Source organism: Fonsecaea nubica (genome assembly GCF_001646965.1).
Source record: "Fonsecaea nubica strain CBS 269.64 chromosome Unknown Scaff154, whole genome shotgun sequence".
In the NCBI taxonomy this organism is placed as follows: Eukaryota; Fungi; Ascomycota; class Eurotiomycetes; order Chaetothyriales; family Herpotrichiellaceae; genus Fonsecaea; species Fonsecaea nubica.
The window spans coordinates 1,923-18,938 of record NW_019173827.1 but is presented as its reverse complement, the minus strand read 5'-3'; the positions used below and the strand labels follow the sequence as shown (position 1 = coordinate 18,938).

The following is a 17,016-nucleotide window of genomic DNA, read 5'->3' as shown; positions in this document are numbered from 1 at the left end:
CATGCATTGACCATGGTTGAAGCTCCTCGCCGTTTGATTCACTCACCTTCCGTCCATGACCAGAACTGGCCTCCTCCGTCTACTCGGCCTCAAAGCCTGGCTGATGAAATGGAAAAAGATCTGCCCTGTTAGCGATTGGCGTGAGCTTGCTCTCAACCTTGACTGTGTCGGGAATGCAGGACCACGACGATACATCTGGCAGCCATGAAGGTCATCTTTTGCGGACCATCTATTCGAGATATAAAGACCATGACTTCTCACAGTCATGGCCCGCTCAGGATACACCACAGGTGGAACTCAGATATGCGAGGCTGAGGAAAGGACGGGGATATCAACGGTACGGCGCGATCTGATAGCCGATCAGAATTGGATGCTGTGTGCTGCCGAGTCTCAGTATGGGATGCAAATGGCGGAAAATCATGAGTTTCATCCTCGGAGTCGACTTACTGCTACTCGCTCCGGACATGACTGACCTGTTCAAGATATATCTCTTGGACAAACAGGGCCAGCATCCAGTATACGGCCGTTTCCGAGACTGGTCTGCGCTGAATCTGAGCAAGGGAATACAAAGGACGTTGCAGACTTGGAAGTCGAGGGTACTGCAATGTCTGGGACCCCGGAATTTCTGTCTAGACTTCTTTCAGCGATCACCTTGCTAACAAAGTCACATTGACGGCAATACTGAGCAAGGCAGAGGAACCTGGGAGCCCATTCATATTGGACTGTGCCACCCAGAGAAGCGCGGGCATTAGCTAGACTCACAAGCTCCACGAAAAGACCAAGCTATCCACTCGGCGAGATTGAACGATAGAAGCCACGGGAAGGATACGTGCACATATTTTGCAACTTCATAAGCGGGTGTGAGAACTTCAGCCGCAGAGGACGGTGGTGATGATGCCTTTTTTCGACCCCTATCTCTATTCTGACGAGTGTCTTCTGTATAATCCTGTCCGAGCCTCCTACTCACCGATAGCAGGTATCACTTTTGGAGCATACACAGCACGGCAATCATGGCACCCTTGCCGGTGTCAGTGCACTCACAAACGGAGACACCGGGACAAGCTTTGGGACCACGATGCCGCTGTACCCATGCAAATCACCGGCACCGAGAGGGACAGGATCCTCTTTCAGAGAGGATGCCAGCCGTGTCGTGACGGTCACATAACCAAGAAACATCGAGGCCCCGAATCCGCAGACTTCTTCCTGGGACGTTGTGCTGACGAGTCCTCCCTTGCTGGGGTTTTTCGTCGAAGCTGAAATTCTTGCCCACGTCGTTGTCGCTGGTCCATTGATGACTGGGTAGGTATTTGTGAGAAGTAAAACTCAGTGGGACGGTGATAGCGATATATACATCCTCTCAATGGTGTAGGGGTGGGTGTGCTCTGATCAAAGCGCGCAGTTATGTGGCTGTATGTATGCCTACAATGTAAGTAGACAAGACATTCTCGATTCTGTTCTGAACTCCCCCTCGTTGTCTCAACAACTCGCGGTGTGCGGCGCGGTGTGTGTATGTGGTCGATATGCCTCCATATTGTGTCAGCCTTGCCCCTCGAAGGAGAGAGCTTTGACCGCTATGCTGCAACAAGGAACTCTCCTTGTAGGGGCTGTCGACGGATTTTCTTCAGGCAATCAATCATTATCGCGGATGAAGGTCATTCTAAAGACTTGTACACAGACGATTATTGAGTTTCAGAATGGCCCCTGGGAGTCCTCTAGAGCAGGTCAATCCGGCAACGAGGTCAATGTGGGACAGAGCCTGGATTACCTAGGTAGGTCATGTCTGCCCTAACCCGGTGTTCGAGTCTTCAGGACGCAACATGGTCGCTCGGAGGTAGTCACACTGGGATTCAGGGCATGGCCTTGCACTCTCTGCAGGGCCGTCCAACCGTGTTGCTGAAACGCTGAATGGCCACGTCACGTTAACTGGAGAGGGAGGCAATGGGACGGACAAGTGGTGAGTAAGCACGATGTGATACACAAGCGAGGGAAAGAGGGAGTGTGAGACAGATGCCTTTGAAGTACCCAAGTCCCACACGGCTATGTTCCTCACCAATCTTGGTGAAAATGGCCTTTCGCTGATCCCGAGCGCGAGAGCATGTTCAACACCCACTTCCATCGACGTACTTTATCTTCTCAGCTTCCTTGGATTCTCTGTGAGCGCATCGCGCCAAAAATGCCAATCGTTGGGCGTCGAGGCCGGGTATTCCGGGGCGCGGGTCGTCCACCTGGCCCACGTCTACTTCGAGCCAACCGAACCTCGACAAGTTTCCCTAGTTCGCCGTCGTCGAGGACTTTGGGTTCGTGGAGGAGCCTCTTGAGTCGTCGGCCGGCACGTCCGTAGCAGCCAGATCTTCAACCATTGGCAGGGACCCCAACGGCTTCAATGCTCGAGCACCATGACGACGGCAGTGCCGTGGATCAAGGGTCACCGACCAGAAAGAAGGGTTGTTGCTAGCCCAGTCGCTGTCTGCGGCTCCGACTTCCTCAAGTTGTGGTTGGGACAAAGTTGCCGCCTACCGTGAGAGTTCTGTTGGGTGCCTCGAGTTACCCACTCACAGATCCCCGACGGGGTTGTCCTGAAGATAGAATCGGAAATAGGAGCGCACCTAGGTTCCAAGAGCTAGCACTGTTTAAAGGTCAGACATAGTGGGCTTGGACGTCAATGGGTTAAGGGAGGTGGACATCAAATGTGATGGCGGTAACATACCTATAGTTGTTCAACGGCTCAGCCGTTGGATGGCCCGAGCCCTTTGTCTTCCCGTCCACATTCACGATTTCAAGGGAAAAGGCAGTATCTTGATCACCTTCTTATATCGCCCTGGGTAGATCAACTCACACGCTGTTCAAGGCTCGTGTGCTCCGAGATATCCAACCAAAGATTCAGGCTAGAGATAATTGACAACGCCGATCTCATGGAGGAGAAGGAGTTTGCAACACGTGTGGTGTGCCTCGAGGCCAGCAGACCTAACGTATTATTTGCAATCCTCACATTCTTCCTTCGTTTCTTGCTGAACCGGGTTGACATTGTCATCTGGCTTGGGCTCAGACTTGCCAGTCTCTGCCTGGGCTTGTTGGGAGCTCCCTTTTTTCAAGCTCCGGTCGATATGCCCGAGATCTCTGCCAGGGTCGAGAATGTTTCGAACTCGGTTCTTCAGCTCTTTGGTCTCTGGAAAGCCGCCTTCGGTCTTGCGGTCCCATATCACCGTTTCAGTGGTTTGGACCCCTTCCGTCGATCCTGCTGAAGTAGCAGTTCCGGCACTGGAAGTGTTGTTGACGACGTTTGTTGTTGTGACCGTGACGGTGAACAATCCCCCCGTCGACGGAATCAAAGCAATCTCGCCGATGCTGGTGCTGAATGTCTGAAGTAATTCCTGAGCATACTGTAGGAAAGGATTGTCAGTGGCCGTCAAAGCTAAATTTGGAAAGTCGTGATGTTGGATAGATCCCAGTTTCATTGCTCATGCGAGTCACGGCCAGGGTATCGACACTCACGTAAGCAGCCCTCAAGTTCCATTTACATTGTGTACAGAATGCGATCGCGATACGCGGCACTTTGACCAGTGAGGAAGCTTCGGTTGCCATGGTCGGTTGTGGTGGTAGGAGCGTAACGGAAACTGCGGGATGTGTTGACGTGTTTCAAGGAGACGGAGTTTATGCAGAGATCAGGGGCTTGAGGATAGATTTGCTGCGGGACACTCGAGCTCGGGTACGGGTTCAGAGGCAGCCACCTTCAGGATACCGGGCGAGGTGCTCGGTATATGCGGTCGATAGCTCGCTAGAAAAAAGGTCGCGTGCAATATGAGATCAGTCAATGGCCGCCTTGATCGATGATTATCGTCAAGTCAGGGGCTTTCGACAAGCTGGAGAATTTCCACAGAGCGAGGTAACAGGTGGAGCTTGACACACTGATGCGGTTCAATGCAGATAGAATACGTACTCGGTACGAGGTACGGGTAGATCATCACCTCCGATATAACGGTAGAGTAGATCCCGTACTTGTTCGGAGAATTTCCCAGCAATCGTGGAGGGGAAGAGGAGTCCACAGTCGCTGCTCCAAGTGTCAGATACAACTGTCACACAAACTTGTCAATCCCCTCGATTTTGAATGCTTCATTGAAACCCAACCGGAAGCCCTCGTTTGCCCTCTCACCCGATAGGCACCCAGTTCCCCAGCAACTCGGTTGCAACGTGCTCGATCCTTTTAGCAGAGGAGAGAAGACCCCAAATTTAGTTACATACCCGGGCCACATGCGACGTGTTGGGATTTCTGACTCGGTTATTGGGAACATGGTTTCTAAGCGATGAGAAATAGGGAAGGTCGCCTGCATTTCCGAAGCAAAAAGGGGTTATCCTGGAGTCGTTGTTTGGGCACAGCGGTGTGCCCTGGTGCTAGGGGCAAGGGATCCTTGGGTAAGCGGGAAATCCCCAATCTTGTACACCCAAAGCCGGGATTGGGTGGCCAAATTTTGCCATAGACGAGTTTGAGCCGTGCTGGATGGAGCTATTGCTGTCCGTGGTATCGTCTACAGGGCATTAGAAAAAAGTGCCCAAAAGACCGGTTGATCGTGTGGTAGATTCGATAAGCAGGAATCACGCTCTCGTTACGGTGAGGAGCTTCGTTCCCAGCAGGGACGAACAGAAAAAGCATGATTGTGGAATTGACTTGAATTGGAATGCATTCAGGTAGCCTCCTACAGAATCCTCAATGGAAAAACCCATTGTCGAAGTTGTCGACAGGGCGAAGAGAAGCTGAGTCTGTAACCAAGCACAAGGCGCAACGCAACGTACATTAATACTCCGTGCTGCCTCTCCTGTTGTTGGTTGACATAAAAACCTGTTGCGATGTTGCGTGACTCTGACAATTGTGAACGCCTTCTTGCGCCGAATGCTTTTTGACTCGATCAATACCATACCACACCTCTCTGAGTGCTCCGTTGTGTCCCTTTTGTGACCCAATCCGAACAGCTTCGACAAAACTCGATTACATGACAGTGCAACACCCTTCACTACCTCCACTCTGTGGATTGTATGGATCTTCCTTCCTATCCACCTGTCCCCAGACCGACGGTACCATGTAATCTCGTGTTTGGTTGCAGTAGTTGATCAAGCTGTGGCGGCCAAACATGGTTAGTGGACGACCCTTGCTTTCGAACCACGCAGAGCTTGGAACTCTACACAACGTACCTCATGGATGCTTCTGCGACTTTGACACGAGGCCTCTCGAGATCTTCCTTGAGACGCGAATTCAGTTCTTGAAGCCGCCTAAGTTTAAGATCTGCCATGCTTTGTTTTTTGGACTTGGCATCGCCCCCATCCCGCACCGCATATGCAGCTGGCATGTTGGGTTCTTGCAAGAAAAGAACTCGTGGCGGTCGAAGAGGAAGGCGTGGTAGTCAAGGATGCAGGTGACGTCGAAGTCGCTGGCAAGGGCAGGACGTTCGAAATAGCCGGCGGGGATTGCGGTGTAGTTCTTGGTAGGGATACGTTGAGTGACTCGACGAAGGGTGGGAGTTGCGCGACGAACAACGGTTGGGCGTGGGGCTTCCGGCTCTTCTGCCTTCTCCTCTGGCTTCTCTTTGGCAATTTCGTTGTCAAAGTGTTCAGCCCACTGAGCCTGCAAGTTGTCGATGGCGCGGATCTCCTTGTGTTGATGGTGGTAGGAACGAGAGGAGCGATCGAGGACACGCTGGTCAGGATGGTAGCCTCGGCGAACGAGTTCTTTCTTGCCTGCGAGAAGATGGAATTAATAGGGATTGATTAGCAGGGGGAACTTAAACTGCTACCTTCCGGAAGAAGAGACGCCATGTTGTTTTGGGGTAAGCGTGATGAGTGCGGTGGTGCAAAAGAACAGCTTGCGAAGTGCGTTTGTTTGGGTACACGTGACGAGACGTGAGGAGGAAAATACGGTGACGCATTGGAAGACAATTTATATTCAGGAGGTGTCGTTCGGGGAAACATTGGTCCGGCAGAATCAGTGCCAAGCTGCACAACACAGGGCAGTGCGATTTCGACCACTTTTGACATCGTCACTAAGGCTCCTGTCGGCAATCATTCAGTCACAAGTCCATCTCTAGGACAGACTCATCGGCCATCTGGGTAGAGTCTTGAGAGATATCATTTGCTTGATCGTCTCTTCCCTCATCTCTCTTGTGACTCAACCAGCCGACAATCAAGATGCCTCCGCCACCCCATATCAGGCCTGAGAATGTGCTCAGGGTAAGGCAAAAATCCCTTTAACTCCCGTCGCGCACAATGACTGACAGAACCCTTCAGCGAGCGCAAGAGCTCATCGCCGTCGACCAAACCCAAGCCGCTCTCAACGTCCTCCATGAACATGTCACCTCCAAACGTTCCCGGAATAGTCCCATCTCCTCCTTGGAGCCTGTTATGCTCCTTTTCGTCGAGTTGTGTGTCGATCTGAGAAAGGGCAAATCTGCAAAAGATGGACTTTACCAATACAAGAACATTGCGCAAAACACAAACGTGGGAACGATTGAGGTATGATGAATCACAACCCCGGCGCTTATCGTTGTCTAATACATGCTGACCACTTGCAGTTGGTTTTGAAAAAATTCATTGAGCTCGCCGAACAAAAGGTTCAGGAGGCTCAGGCCAAGGCCGATCAGGTCCAGTCGTCGCTTGAGTCAGCGGCAACTGCCACGGACCTGAATGTCGAAGACCTTGAAGCTACTGAAACCCCAGAGACTATCCTTCTCGCCACTGTCTCTGGCGAACAATCCAAAGATCGAACGGACCGAGCGATTGTTACGCCATGGCTCAAGTTTCTCTGGGAGACGTATCGCACGGTCCTGGAAATCCTCAAGAACAATGCTCGACTAGAGGTCATGTACCAGGGTACCGCTCATCAAGCATTCGATTTCTGTCTCAAATACACACGAAAGACCGAGTTCCGTCGCCTCTGCGAACTCCTGCGAAACCATGTGCAGAATGCTGCCAAGTACTCCTCCCAGATGCATGCCATCAATTTGAATGAACCCGACACCCTGCAGCGTCATCTCGAGACACGTTTTCGGCAGTTGAACGTGGCAGATGAACTTGAGTTGTGGCAGGAGGCTTTCCGTAGTGTCGAAGATATTCACATGCTTCTTACACTGTCCAAGCGGCCGGCAAAGAACGTCATGATGGCCAACTACTACGAGAAACTCACAAAGATCTTCCTCGTCAGTGACAATTTTTTGTTCCACGCCGCCGCATGGAACAAGTATTACAACCTCCTACGACAGTCAGCAACTGCAGTTGCATCTGGTCAGTCTCCCAAGCGTGACAACCCTGTTGTCACCGAAGACTCTTTGACCAAAGCTGCCTCTTTTGTATTGCTCTCTGCGCTGGCAATCCCCGTCATCAGCACGTCTCGTTCGCGGGGCGCTTTGGTCGATGTCGATGAGGCGCGGAAGAACAAGAACAATCGCCTGACCAACCTCCTCAGCATGCCATTTGCTCCGACAAGGGCCGGACTCTTCAAGGACGCACTCAGCAAAGGTTTGCTCAAGCGTGTTCGACCGGAAATTCGAGACCTCTACAACATCCTTGAGGTTGATTTCCATCCTCTGTCGATCTGCAAGAAGATTTCTCCCATCCTGGCACAGATTGGCTCTGACCCCGAGATGGAGAAGTATGTCCTTCCCCTGCAGCAAGTCATTCTCACCCGCCTCTTTCAACAACTCTCACAAGTCTACGAATCAGTGGAGCTGAGCTTCGTGACCCGGCTCGCTCAATTCCCTGCGCCATTTGAGGTAACTCCTGCCATGATCGAGAAGTTTATCATGAATGGTTGCAAGAAAGGTGATCTATCCATCAGACTGGACCATATTTCTGGTATCTTGGCCTTTGACTCGGACGTCTTCTCCTCGGCCAAGGCTCTCCACCCAGGCAGCGCAGCGGGATCGGCAGAGAGCGAAGTTGGCTCCGTCCAAAGACTCCAGAATACTCCAGCGGAAATTGCACGATCCCAGCTGACAAGACTGGCAAAGACTTTGCATGTGACTTGCATGTATGTCGATCCGTCTTACAATCAGGCCCGCCTAGCGGCGCGAGAAACCGCCCTCGCTCGTGCTGAGGCCGGAGCCGAACAAGAGCACCGGGAGACTCTGGAGAGACGTGTCGTCATCGAGAAGAAAAAAGAAGCGGCTTCTGAAGCTTTCCAAAAAAGACAGAGAGAGGAAGAAACGCGTCGCCGTATCCGTGCCCAACAGCAGGCAGAGGCCGAGTCTCAACGTCTACGCGATGAAACTAGGGCTCGTGAGCTCAAGCGTGTCAAAGATGAACAGGCCCGCATTCGACGTCAAGAAATAGAGAAACAGCTGGCCGAACTTCAAAGTGGCATGAAGATCGATCTCCAAGACGTGAACATTGACGAACTTGATTCGAATCAAATTCGTTACCTCAAGTTGTCACAGCTTGAAAAGGACAAGAAAGAGAAAGATGAGCGCATCCGCATCACGGCCAAGCGTCTCGACCACCTGGAGCGTGCATTCCGCCGAGAGGAACTCAAGTACCAACAACAGGATTACGAGAAGCAGCGAGAGGAAGACATGAAGATCTACGAGCAAAACAAGCAACTCATGTTGAAGGAAGCACAGGAAAAGCACAAGGAAGGGCTCGCCCTGAAGCACCGTCTTAGCAGACTCGTGAAGGAGTATGACGCCTTCAAGGGCCAGATCACAGAGCGTCGTGCTGCCGAGTTTGAGAGGCTTCGCAAGAGAGCTGAGCGGGAGTTCGAGGAGGAGAAGCGCAAGCGCATCAAGGCTTACCATGAGGAAAAGGCCAGACAAGCTGCTGCCCAAGAAGCTGAAGAGCGCCGCATTCGTGAGGAGGAAGAGCATCGCCAGCGTGAGGAAGAGGAGAAGGCTAAAGTCGAGGAAGAAAAGAAACGTGTCGCTGCAGAGAGACGCGCGCAGGCCGAGGCCGCCAGGCTGGAACGTGAAGAGGCTGCGAGGAAACAGATGCAGCGTGAGGAAGAGGCCGCAGCGAGGCGAGCTGCCCGAAAAGCCGAACAGACAACACCCGCCCCAGGACCGTTCTCTCGCGGTCCACAGAGAGAAGCTCCTCCCATGGAGGCCCGTACTGAGTCTCAAGATGGTACACGAACTGCACCCCGTCTCAATCTGGCCAGCAAGGCTGGTGGCGGCTGGCGCGAACGACAAGCTGCAAAGGAAGCCACCACAACTGTCGGCCAAGGACAGGCTCCTGTTGAAGCTGCGCCTTCAGCTGCACCTCCCGCTCAAGAGCCACCAGCCCGCCGCCCAGGCGGATATGTGCCACCACATCTTCGTGAAAGCGGATCTACTCGACCTGCGGCAGACCATCCACCTGCCCGTGACTATCACCCGCCTGCTCGCGACCACCTTCCACCAGCGCGCAATGCGTCCGCTTCTCCCGCTAATGGCGCACCAAGTGGACGTTATGTGCCGATGCACATGAGAGATAGTGGCCGCAGTTTGTCGAGAGAAGGCGCCGGTTCTCCAGCACAGGGCAGTGGTGACGAAGCAGCGCCGAGAAAGCCTGCATCAGCAGCTCCAGGAAGGTACGTGCCTCCGAGCATGCGCAATCGCCAGCAGTGAGATGAAGGGGTTGGACGGAGCGGCAAGCAAGGGAACTAAGGGAGAATGAGGACGTGGAGACGGTGATGGAGGTTCATTCTCGCCTAAAAAGCTAGGTATCTGTAATTTAAGTCTCCAGGCATTGAGTCAGTCTTTTGCATCCAAATTGAGACGGCCACATAGTTATATTAGCGGCGCAATCAAGACAGGGGCACACGGCCAATTCCCATAGCAACTGGGGGAGATTCTTGTTGGCTCGACAAGTCCAAGTGCTTTTTTTGCCGTTGATATCTTGTTCGCCGCCCAATCTCACCCTTGGACATTCGCCATCCCGCTCTCCCTACATGATCATTGCTGTTCCCTATGTATTGGCAGCACTATCCATAAAAGCCGGGGACAGAGTCACCTCCAGCACGACCCTTCCCACGCCTGCGTCCTGGACGTCCACAAGGACGCGACTCCTCCCACCGAGCCTTTCCACCTCCCTGACGAACTCGTCCACTCCGCCGCCGACGCCAAAGTAGACCCTCTTTGCGGCGACCCAGGCTCTGGGTGGTGGACTAGGCCTCCCTATAACGGGCGCGGCCGTAAAGCGACGGTAATGAGAAGCTAGGATACCGAGGACGGTTTCTGTAAACGCCTTGATCGAGGAGGGCGAGTAGACTGTCTCGGATGCCAATATGAGCAGGTTCGTGGGTTTGGGTGGGTGCTGGTGATCCGTTTCCCCAAGTGATGCCTGCGGTGATGGCGGTGATGGCGGATAGACCAGGTCTAGAAATGCCGGGCCCCATCCCCCCGATATGAATTCGAACGATATGTCGTCGGCTGTCATGTCTTGGATGGTGCGACTCACGAGGGCCTCGCCTCCTAGTTCTTCGAGGTCGAGGTCCCCGTCGGCCGGGTTCCCCCGGTCATCGAGAGGGTGAGAGACTCTCCCAGAAGAAGCGAACAGGTAATTGAGGAAGACATTGGGAGCGGTCGCCAGCCGGAGGACGTCGGCGTTGTAGTCGCACAACGTCACTTTGAGGCTCCCACCGTGCGTTGTTGGTCTCTCTCGTCTCCTGTCGATGAATTTCTGCATGAGCGCGAGAGTCGGCAGAGCACTTCCCGCGCCGAGCTCGACGACCTCCCAGGCCTCTGGCCCGTCGTCGTCGTCTTCGTTCTCCTGACCTTGACCATAACCGGACACATCTTTTTCCGTGATGACGAGGGAGGCCAGATCGAGTGCGCACTCCCACGTCTTGAAGCCTCCCTCGTAGATGCCTGACGAGAGGTCGCCGCTTTCTAGGCCCGAGAGGAGCGTTCTGGCCGTGTCCTCTTCTTCCTCTTCCGCGGACGGGTTCGCTTCAGCCATGAGTTGAGCGCGGATGTCAAACACCGAGCGACGGTAGACGGACGTCACGGCTCCGGGGTCATTGGAGTTGATGTCGCGTAGCTTCCCATATTCTGAGAAACTAGGTATGCGCAGCGTGCCGTACGATACCCGGGATGGCAACGATGCTAACTGGGAAGGAGTCGATTGGTTATGAGACGGACTTTTCTCTTGCTTTTGTTCAAAACAGAGGGGTTCTTTTTTTTTCTCTGGATGTGGAGGACAAAATGGCCGCAAAGGGGGTTCAGGGCTCGCAGTCCATAGATGGACAGAAACTTACCAGTTCTTCCAGTGAGTGTCTCTTGGGCTCTACGGTGTTTTGAGGGGACTCTCTTGAGTCGGACAGTGCGCACTCGGAGATCTTGTTGGTGAGAGCCTCGTGCTCTGTGGCTTGGCCGTCAACCTCGATGTCATCGCCGCTGAAACCAAATGAGAACGACATGGGGTATTCATCAAAAGGGCTGTCCCTCGAAATTCAAAAAAAAAAGGACGGCAATAGAAGTTTCAAAGTCTTGCGATATGAGCAGAAGTGGAGTCTAAGAGGAGGAAAATCTATATCTACCCTTTACTGTAACTCTCACCCTAGTGTCGCCGCTTTTAAAACGACTACTTCTTCAGAAAGACTTATGATGCCGAAGTTTTGAAAGGTGCACAATGATTACTTGTACTTGAGTATGGAGCGGAATATACGTTCTCTTGGGCTTTTTCTTCTCCTCAGTGTTGTCCTTAGAGCCTCAGCATTCCTTCGCTCTCATCTAGTCCTCATTTTCAGACCTTCGTCCGTCCACTTTGTCCCACTTTGTCTGGTTCGTCTGGTTCGTTTGGATTTGCATTTCGGTCGCCCCGCAACGTGACTTCTTGAACACTGTAAGCATATATTACGGTCCCCTCTGGTGAATGATTCGATTCCTCGTCGTGCTGCCGCGAAAAACCCGCTGAGGCTGATCCAGGTGCCGACATCTCAACTGAGGTGCCTTTTGATTTCGTCTTGCTAACCTTTAGCCCGGTAGCGATCATTAGGCCAACGACCACGTAAACTGTGACGGACATCGTGCCAGCCCCGAAGTCATTTCGTATTTCCGGTTGTGCGGCACATTGACTTAAGTAGTCTGCTGAGGGAATAAATGTTGAAACTTCCATGAGTTCAGCTTGCGCAGTCTCTGATTGGTTGGAGAATGCAGAATAAACGCTTGAGGCGAATTGACAATCCCGGCGGCGACCATGGTGCTTTCCCACAGACCAGTTAGGTGTCCCAATTGTGTTTTGATCCTCTGGTGATACAGGGATATGGTTGTCATACTTGGAGTTCAAGTCGAATGGATCCATAAGCAAGCTCCCTAGAGGTATGGAACCTGGTGAACGAGTATAGTCGGAAGTATGAATATAAACCGGAGCGCTGGAAAACCTAGACTGCTGCAGCTTAAAGGGATTTGTCAAACCGCGCATCCCCGAGTCATCGTGCCAAAACATGAAGACGAACAACCAGCCAGCGCGAAGGACGGTAATAGCGGCAATGACCAGAGCAATGACTTGGCCGGTCGAATCGATGCCGGAAGAAGGGTGCAGTTGATGGTCACGAATGGTAGTCTCGGCAGTAATCAGTGATGTTAGCGCAAGAACGCCATAAAAGACATACATAAACGTCACTGTTGCGGGATACTCGCCGTAGCGGGCGCTACCACGCTTGGTGAAATGCGGATATGTGATATTGAGGAGCGTTCCGCCGAGCTTCTTTCGTACATCTCCTGTGTCGCGGGTGTCTTTCTCAGCACGGTCGAACGACACCGTGTTCAAAATAGCATGCATTGACATCTGAATAACGCACACAAATCGACACGCAATGTACGTCCAGAATACGACAGGCTCAAGCGGTGATTGAGTAGGCTGGCAGTTACCAAGCCAACCCCACCAGAAGACCGTCAGACAACTGCAGTTGTTTGACGCATAAGACCTATCATTGAGCCCGGCGACGATGGCGGATATGGTCCCAAGTCCAATGAATTGCGCCGACACAGCGATGCCCACCTGCCAGCGTGATGTAAGAGTCTCTTTCGCCGCGAGTTGAATCGATTGGGCCATGCTCTGTCCATCAAGAATCATCGCGCTGACTGCGGCATCCACGGGGGTCAAAGTGCCGCGTCTCATACGGACCATTAATGCTATAGCCAGCGACACGCTGGTCAAGGCTAGCCCGGCACCGACTTCTTTCGACCCGGTCGCCTTGGGGTGGAAGCTACCCAGCAGCGACACGAGAATCAGTACACACACCTGCGCGAATGCCGCGATACGGACCCCTTCGCCAGCGATATCAGCGTCCACATCGATGCTGCACTGCGTACCTGCCTTCTCGATAGACGCAGTCGGGTGTGCGAATGTTACGGGGACCAAGACCACTGCTAGCAAGGCTATGCCGATGGGACCGAACCATTGTCGTATAGGCGTGTACCACCTCCGCGCTTTAACGGTGGAGTTGAAAATGAGAAGTTCAAGTACGAGGATGAGCGTTTGCAGTGCTAGTAACACAGTCACAATCGCCAGCCTGGTTCCAGCAGCCGGAATCATGATTCTGCTCCGCAACGCTGAGACAAATTGGTTGGCGGTAAAGGATATTTGACCCAAGTTTTCGGCGCAATAAGCAGTACGACAATGATTAGCTGATGGACTTTGAGGATGGAGCGTAGAAATCGAAAGATTACAGCAACTAAATCCATCATCAGGCTGCTGAGAAATTCAGTAAAGGCTTGTTAAGGCTGCGGCTGTGAGCCAGCTGGAAGTGATATGATCCATAAATAGTGACTATACGAGGCGGCCAGTTAGTCACATTGTCCATTGCTCCCATGTCTGCATTTGCCCTGTGCTATTATTATTACTATCGAGCCTAGGAGCCATTCTTACCATGTCGCAGGCTCTGGCAGCCCAGGCAGCACATGAAGCTATGAGTTGCGCGAGGGAGCGCAGCGCAGTCTTAACCACGTAGGGAGGGTTCTTAGCCTTTGTTTTCGGCCCCTCGTTTTTGGAGTGGGATGGGCTCTCGATAAGAGCAGGACCAGAACCGAGGTTGAGCCTAGTTGGAGGTTGCCCAGGCAGTGTGAAAACCGTAGTGAGTGGTCCGATTGTGGCTCAGGATTCTAATCATTTTTTGTTCGCGCTGCAGCAACTCCAGGGATATTTGCACACCGGTTTTGCGCGCTGGCGCCTTGACACGTCTCGGTGCGAACCTGTAGGGATCTCTTCAAAGTGTGCATAAGGTGTACCTCGTGGACTTGCGTGCTTGAGCGAATTAAAAGCCCAAGCAACCTCACGCCCGGGGCTCAAGACGATAAGGGTCGCCTTGAAGTGACTTGACAGTTCCATAACTGCCCTTGGCAAAGAGCGCCACGACGAGCGGGCGGCATCACCCTAGGCCGGAAGTGGGCTGAGCTGGGCGTCGATTTACCTGCTCTTGGCACTGGGCATTGGTATTTCCACCAAACAACCCGCAACCAAGCGACTCGAAGGTGCAGAGTGGGCGGAGCCATTTGTGTTCTGTGGCATCTATAGACTCTTTTATGGGCTTCAAAAGATCGAGCCTGTTTAAGAGACGAGGATGAGAGCACTGACAGCACATCAGGCTCATTTTCTCTTCTCCATCAGCGCCGCAATCTTGGGTCGCTTGTCCTCCCATTCGTCCCATACGATCGAATAGACAGCGGTGTGCCTCCCAGGCTGTTCCTCCTGCGTGCCGTTCCTCAATCTGAGGGCTTCTGCCGAGAGGGCCACCTTGCCGCGCGGAAATACGCGATCCCACCTCGCGATCCCTTCAAACTCGAACCCGATCCTCACGGCAGCTCTTCGAGATACGTCGTTTCCTGCATGTGATTGCCATATAACGCGGCGCAGCCCTAGACCGCCTGCCGAGGGTGGATCGAGCGTCCAGAAGAGGAGGAGTCCTATAGCATTGGTCGCCACGTGGGTGCGCTGGAACGCTGGGAAGATCATTGCACCAACCTCGGTGACGGCGTTGACGGGGTTCGTGGCTGTCAGAGACACAACACCGGCAAACTTTGCGCTCGTGTCCAGTGCCCCCGGGGAGACGACCTTGTCCATCACTGCGAACAGACAGTCTGCAGGGGATGCGTGTATACCCTCGTATACCTCTCTCAAGAAGTCGGCCTCGTCGTTTATGACTGGAAAGGGAATGTACGTAAACATGTCTGGGTAGGTCTTGATCATCTCGACAAAAGGCGCCGTGTGGATGCTGGGCTGTAGTCGAGTTAGGTTACCCCTTGTCCAAACAATGCGACTTTGACATGGCGTTCTCCGTAGAAGTGATGTGCGTTACATACCTCGAATGGTACGAGGGCGACAAGCTCGTTCTCCAGGCGTCGCTGCTCATAGTGGAAAGTCTTCTCGGCCATGACTCCAGATGTCGGCTTCACTGTGGGAATCGCCTGCTGGACAGATTCTGTACCGAGTTTCTATATAGTGTGTCTATATGTATCCCACTTATCGACTTTGTAACAGGTGGACAGGCAAGGGAAGTAGTTTCACGCATGGTCTCTTCCCAGACCCGCTGTCAAGCGAGACTCACCGCAAGATTCGGAGTCTACCATCCATCGACCGATCGACATGGCCTGCATAACACCACAGACGTCGCTACGACGTTGACTACATGCAACCATGGCAAATGTACCAACATGGTTGATAAGGAACTTGTCGTTATCACCACGTGCTTCGACTACTCCCGTCCACTATACGCACTGGGGAGATGGCGCAAGCCCAACAGCAGTCGAGATGACTTCCACACACTGATTGCTCGCCCACAGGCCGTTATTCTCACTCAACCTCACGGCTCACACCCATTCCGACTCCTTCTTCTCTAGCCTCACATCCATCAAAGCGCATGCCAGCCGACACATCATTTCTGGGCTCAGGCCCACCTCCTCCCACAACGCCTGCACGTCGGTGCCGAGTCCAATGTGTTCGGCTGTCTTTAGAGACCTTGGGTCAATCCAGGGTGCGAGGCATGGCCACACGTGTTGCGCAGTGGTGAAGAAGATGTCGATGCCGACGTCTCCGATCCCCTTGATCTTCTGAAGCTCCGCTCGGATCTTGCTCCGATCCTGGGATGCGGTTTTCACGACATTGTTCAGATCGCCTTCTGCTCGAGCATCAGTCGGGCCGGCACAAAAGGTCATAGGGTAATCTACCCCAGACATGAGGCATCATACTTACCGTACTTCTCCTCAACCAGCTCCGCCAGCTGTCCCATAAACGTTGCCGTCTTTTCCCTGCACCATTCCTCAAATTAGAATCCCGATCACGGGCCCTGTGTAGCGACAACTGTACCACTCACCGATAGTGCGTGTATCCGCCTTCCGTGAGCACCTCGGTCCTCGCCTCCCAGCTGCTCTTCTTTAGGACGTCAAGCTTGTGATAACCCGCCTTGATGACGAGGGCGGTCGTTTTTGCCGCAATGCTATGTGACACTCGAGTTGAAGACAATATGGCATTCAAGAGCAGTGCCAAAATGGTGTCAGGAGTTGCCTTGGCTGGCTGTTCAAGGTTGGTGTCGGAGAGAGGAAGGGCGTTGAAATGCTGGAGAAGTCTCTCGATCTTCTGACTATGCGGGCTGCTGTTCTTCTTGGGCTTCCCCTTTGATCTCGGTGTTGACTTTTTGTGACCTGTTGAGCTGTCATCGCGTGCGTCCTTGGTGTTAGAGCCCTCTGCCTTTGCGACTTGGTCCTTCTTTCGTTGTTTCGTTTCTGGCTCAGTGGATTTCGCCTTGAGAGCCTCGTCGCGGGGTCTCTTGGTACCCGTTGTCTTCTCGTCGGCGGCCCCAGTCTCTTGAACCTGGGCTCTATCCTTGGCCCGAGTTGTCACCATGGTGGACTGGACGATGCTTGCGATCTTACTTCTCTTCTGTGGAGGTTGTCGAACTTTGGGGAGGATGCGAAGTCGTTGACGTACTGGTGATCCTGGGGCAGGATGATGTCACTGCATGTCTGATCGTCCTGGGCCTCCTGATTCCACGCAGAGATACCCAGGTTCCCGTTTCAACACGCCACCAGTGTGGTCAAACGCCGGACCAATGCGTAGGGGGAA

At 53.1% G+C, this 17,016-nt stretch overlaps 7 protein-coding genes across 7 annotated transcripts; 1 reads left to right on the top strand and 6 right to left on the bottom strand.

Moving 5' to 3' along the window:
- Positions 1-2,972: 2,972 nt before the first annotated feature.
- On the bottom strand, positions 2,973-3,582 carry AYO20_11431 (hypothetical protein; the record flags this gene model as incomplete). Its single annotated transcript, XM_022649680.1, has 2 exons — positions 2,973-3,380; positions 3,493-3,582. The coding sequence occupies 2 exons, from the start codon at positions 3,580-3,582 to the stop codon at positions 2,973-2,975; spliced, it is 498 nt and encodes a 165-aa protein (XP_022494346.1).
- Positions 3,583-5,171: 1,589 nt separating this feature from the next.
- On the bottom strand, positions 5,172-5,805 carry AYO20_11430 (hypothetical protein; the record flags this gene model as incomplete). Its single annotated transcript, XM_022649679.1, has 3 exons — positions 5,172-5,262; positions 5,322-5,727; positions 5,784-5,805. The coding sequence occupies 3 exons, from the start codon at positions 5,803-5,805 to the stop codon at positions 5,172-5,174; spliced, it is 519 nt and encodes a 172-aa protein (XP_022494345.1).
- Positions 5,806-6,174: 369 nt separating this feature from the next.
- On the top strand, positions 6,175-9,581 carry AYO20_11429 (eukaryotic translation initiation factor 3 subunit A; the record flags this gene model as incomplete). The annotated part of the gene is made up of 3 exons (XM_022649678.1): positions 6,175-6,216; positions 6,274-6,498; positions 6,558-9,581. 3 exons carry the CDS (start codon positions 6,175-6,177, stop codon positions 9,579-9,581), a joined length of 3,291 nt encoding a protein of 1,096 aa, XP_022494344.1.
- Positions 9,582-9,921: 340 nt separating this feature from the next.
- Positions 9,922-11,374, bottom strand: AYO20_11428 (hypothetical protein; the record flags this gene model as incomplete). Its single annotated transcript, XM_022649677.1, has 2 exons — positions 9,922-11,064; positions 11,213-11,374. 2 exons carry the CDS (start codon positions 11,372-11,374, stop codon positions 9,922-9,924), a joined length of 1,305 nt encoding a protein of 434 aa, XP_022494343.1.
- A 326-nt stretch (positions 11,375-11,700) lies between these two features.
- AYO20_11427 (hypothetical protein) lies at positions 11,701-13,494 on the bottom strand (the record flags this gene model as incomplete). Its single annotated transcript, XM_022649676.1, has 1 exon — positions 11,701-13,494. One exon carries the CDS (start codon positions 13,492-13,494, stop codon positions 11,701-11,703), a length of 1,794 nt encoding a protein of 597 aa, XP_022494342.1.
- Positions 13,495-14,544: 1,050 nt separating this feature from the next.
- Positions 14,545-15,329, bottom strand: AYO20_11426 (hypothetical protein; the record flags this gene model as incomplete). The annotated part of the gene is made up of 2 exons (XM_022649675.1): positions 14,545-15,174; positions 15,258-15,329. The coding sequence occupies 2 exons, from the start codon at positions 15,327-15,329 to the stop codon at positions 14,545-14,547; spliced, it is 702 nt and encodes a 233-aa protein (XP_022494341.1).
- Positions 15,330-15,764: 435 nt separating this feature from the next.
- AYO20_11425 (hypothetical protein) lies at positions 15,765-16,797 on the bottom strand (the record flags this gene model as incomplete). The annotated part of the gene is made up of 3 exons (XM_022649674.1): positions 15,765-16,072; positions 16,147-16,202; positions 16,268-16,797. 3 exons carry the CDS (start codon positions 16,795-16,797, stop codon positions 15,765-15,767), a joined length of 894 nt encoding a protein of 297 aa, XP_022494340.1.
- Positions 16,798-17,016: the final 219 nt, after the last annotated feature.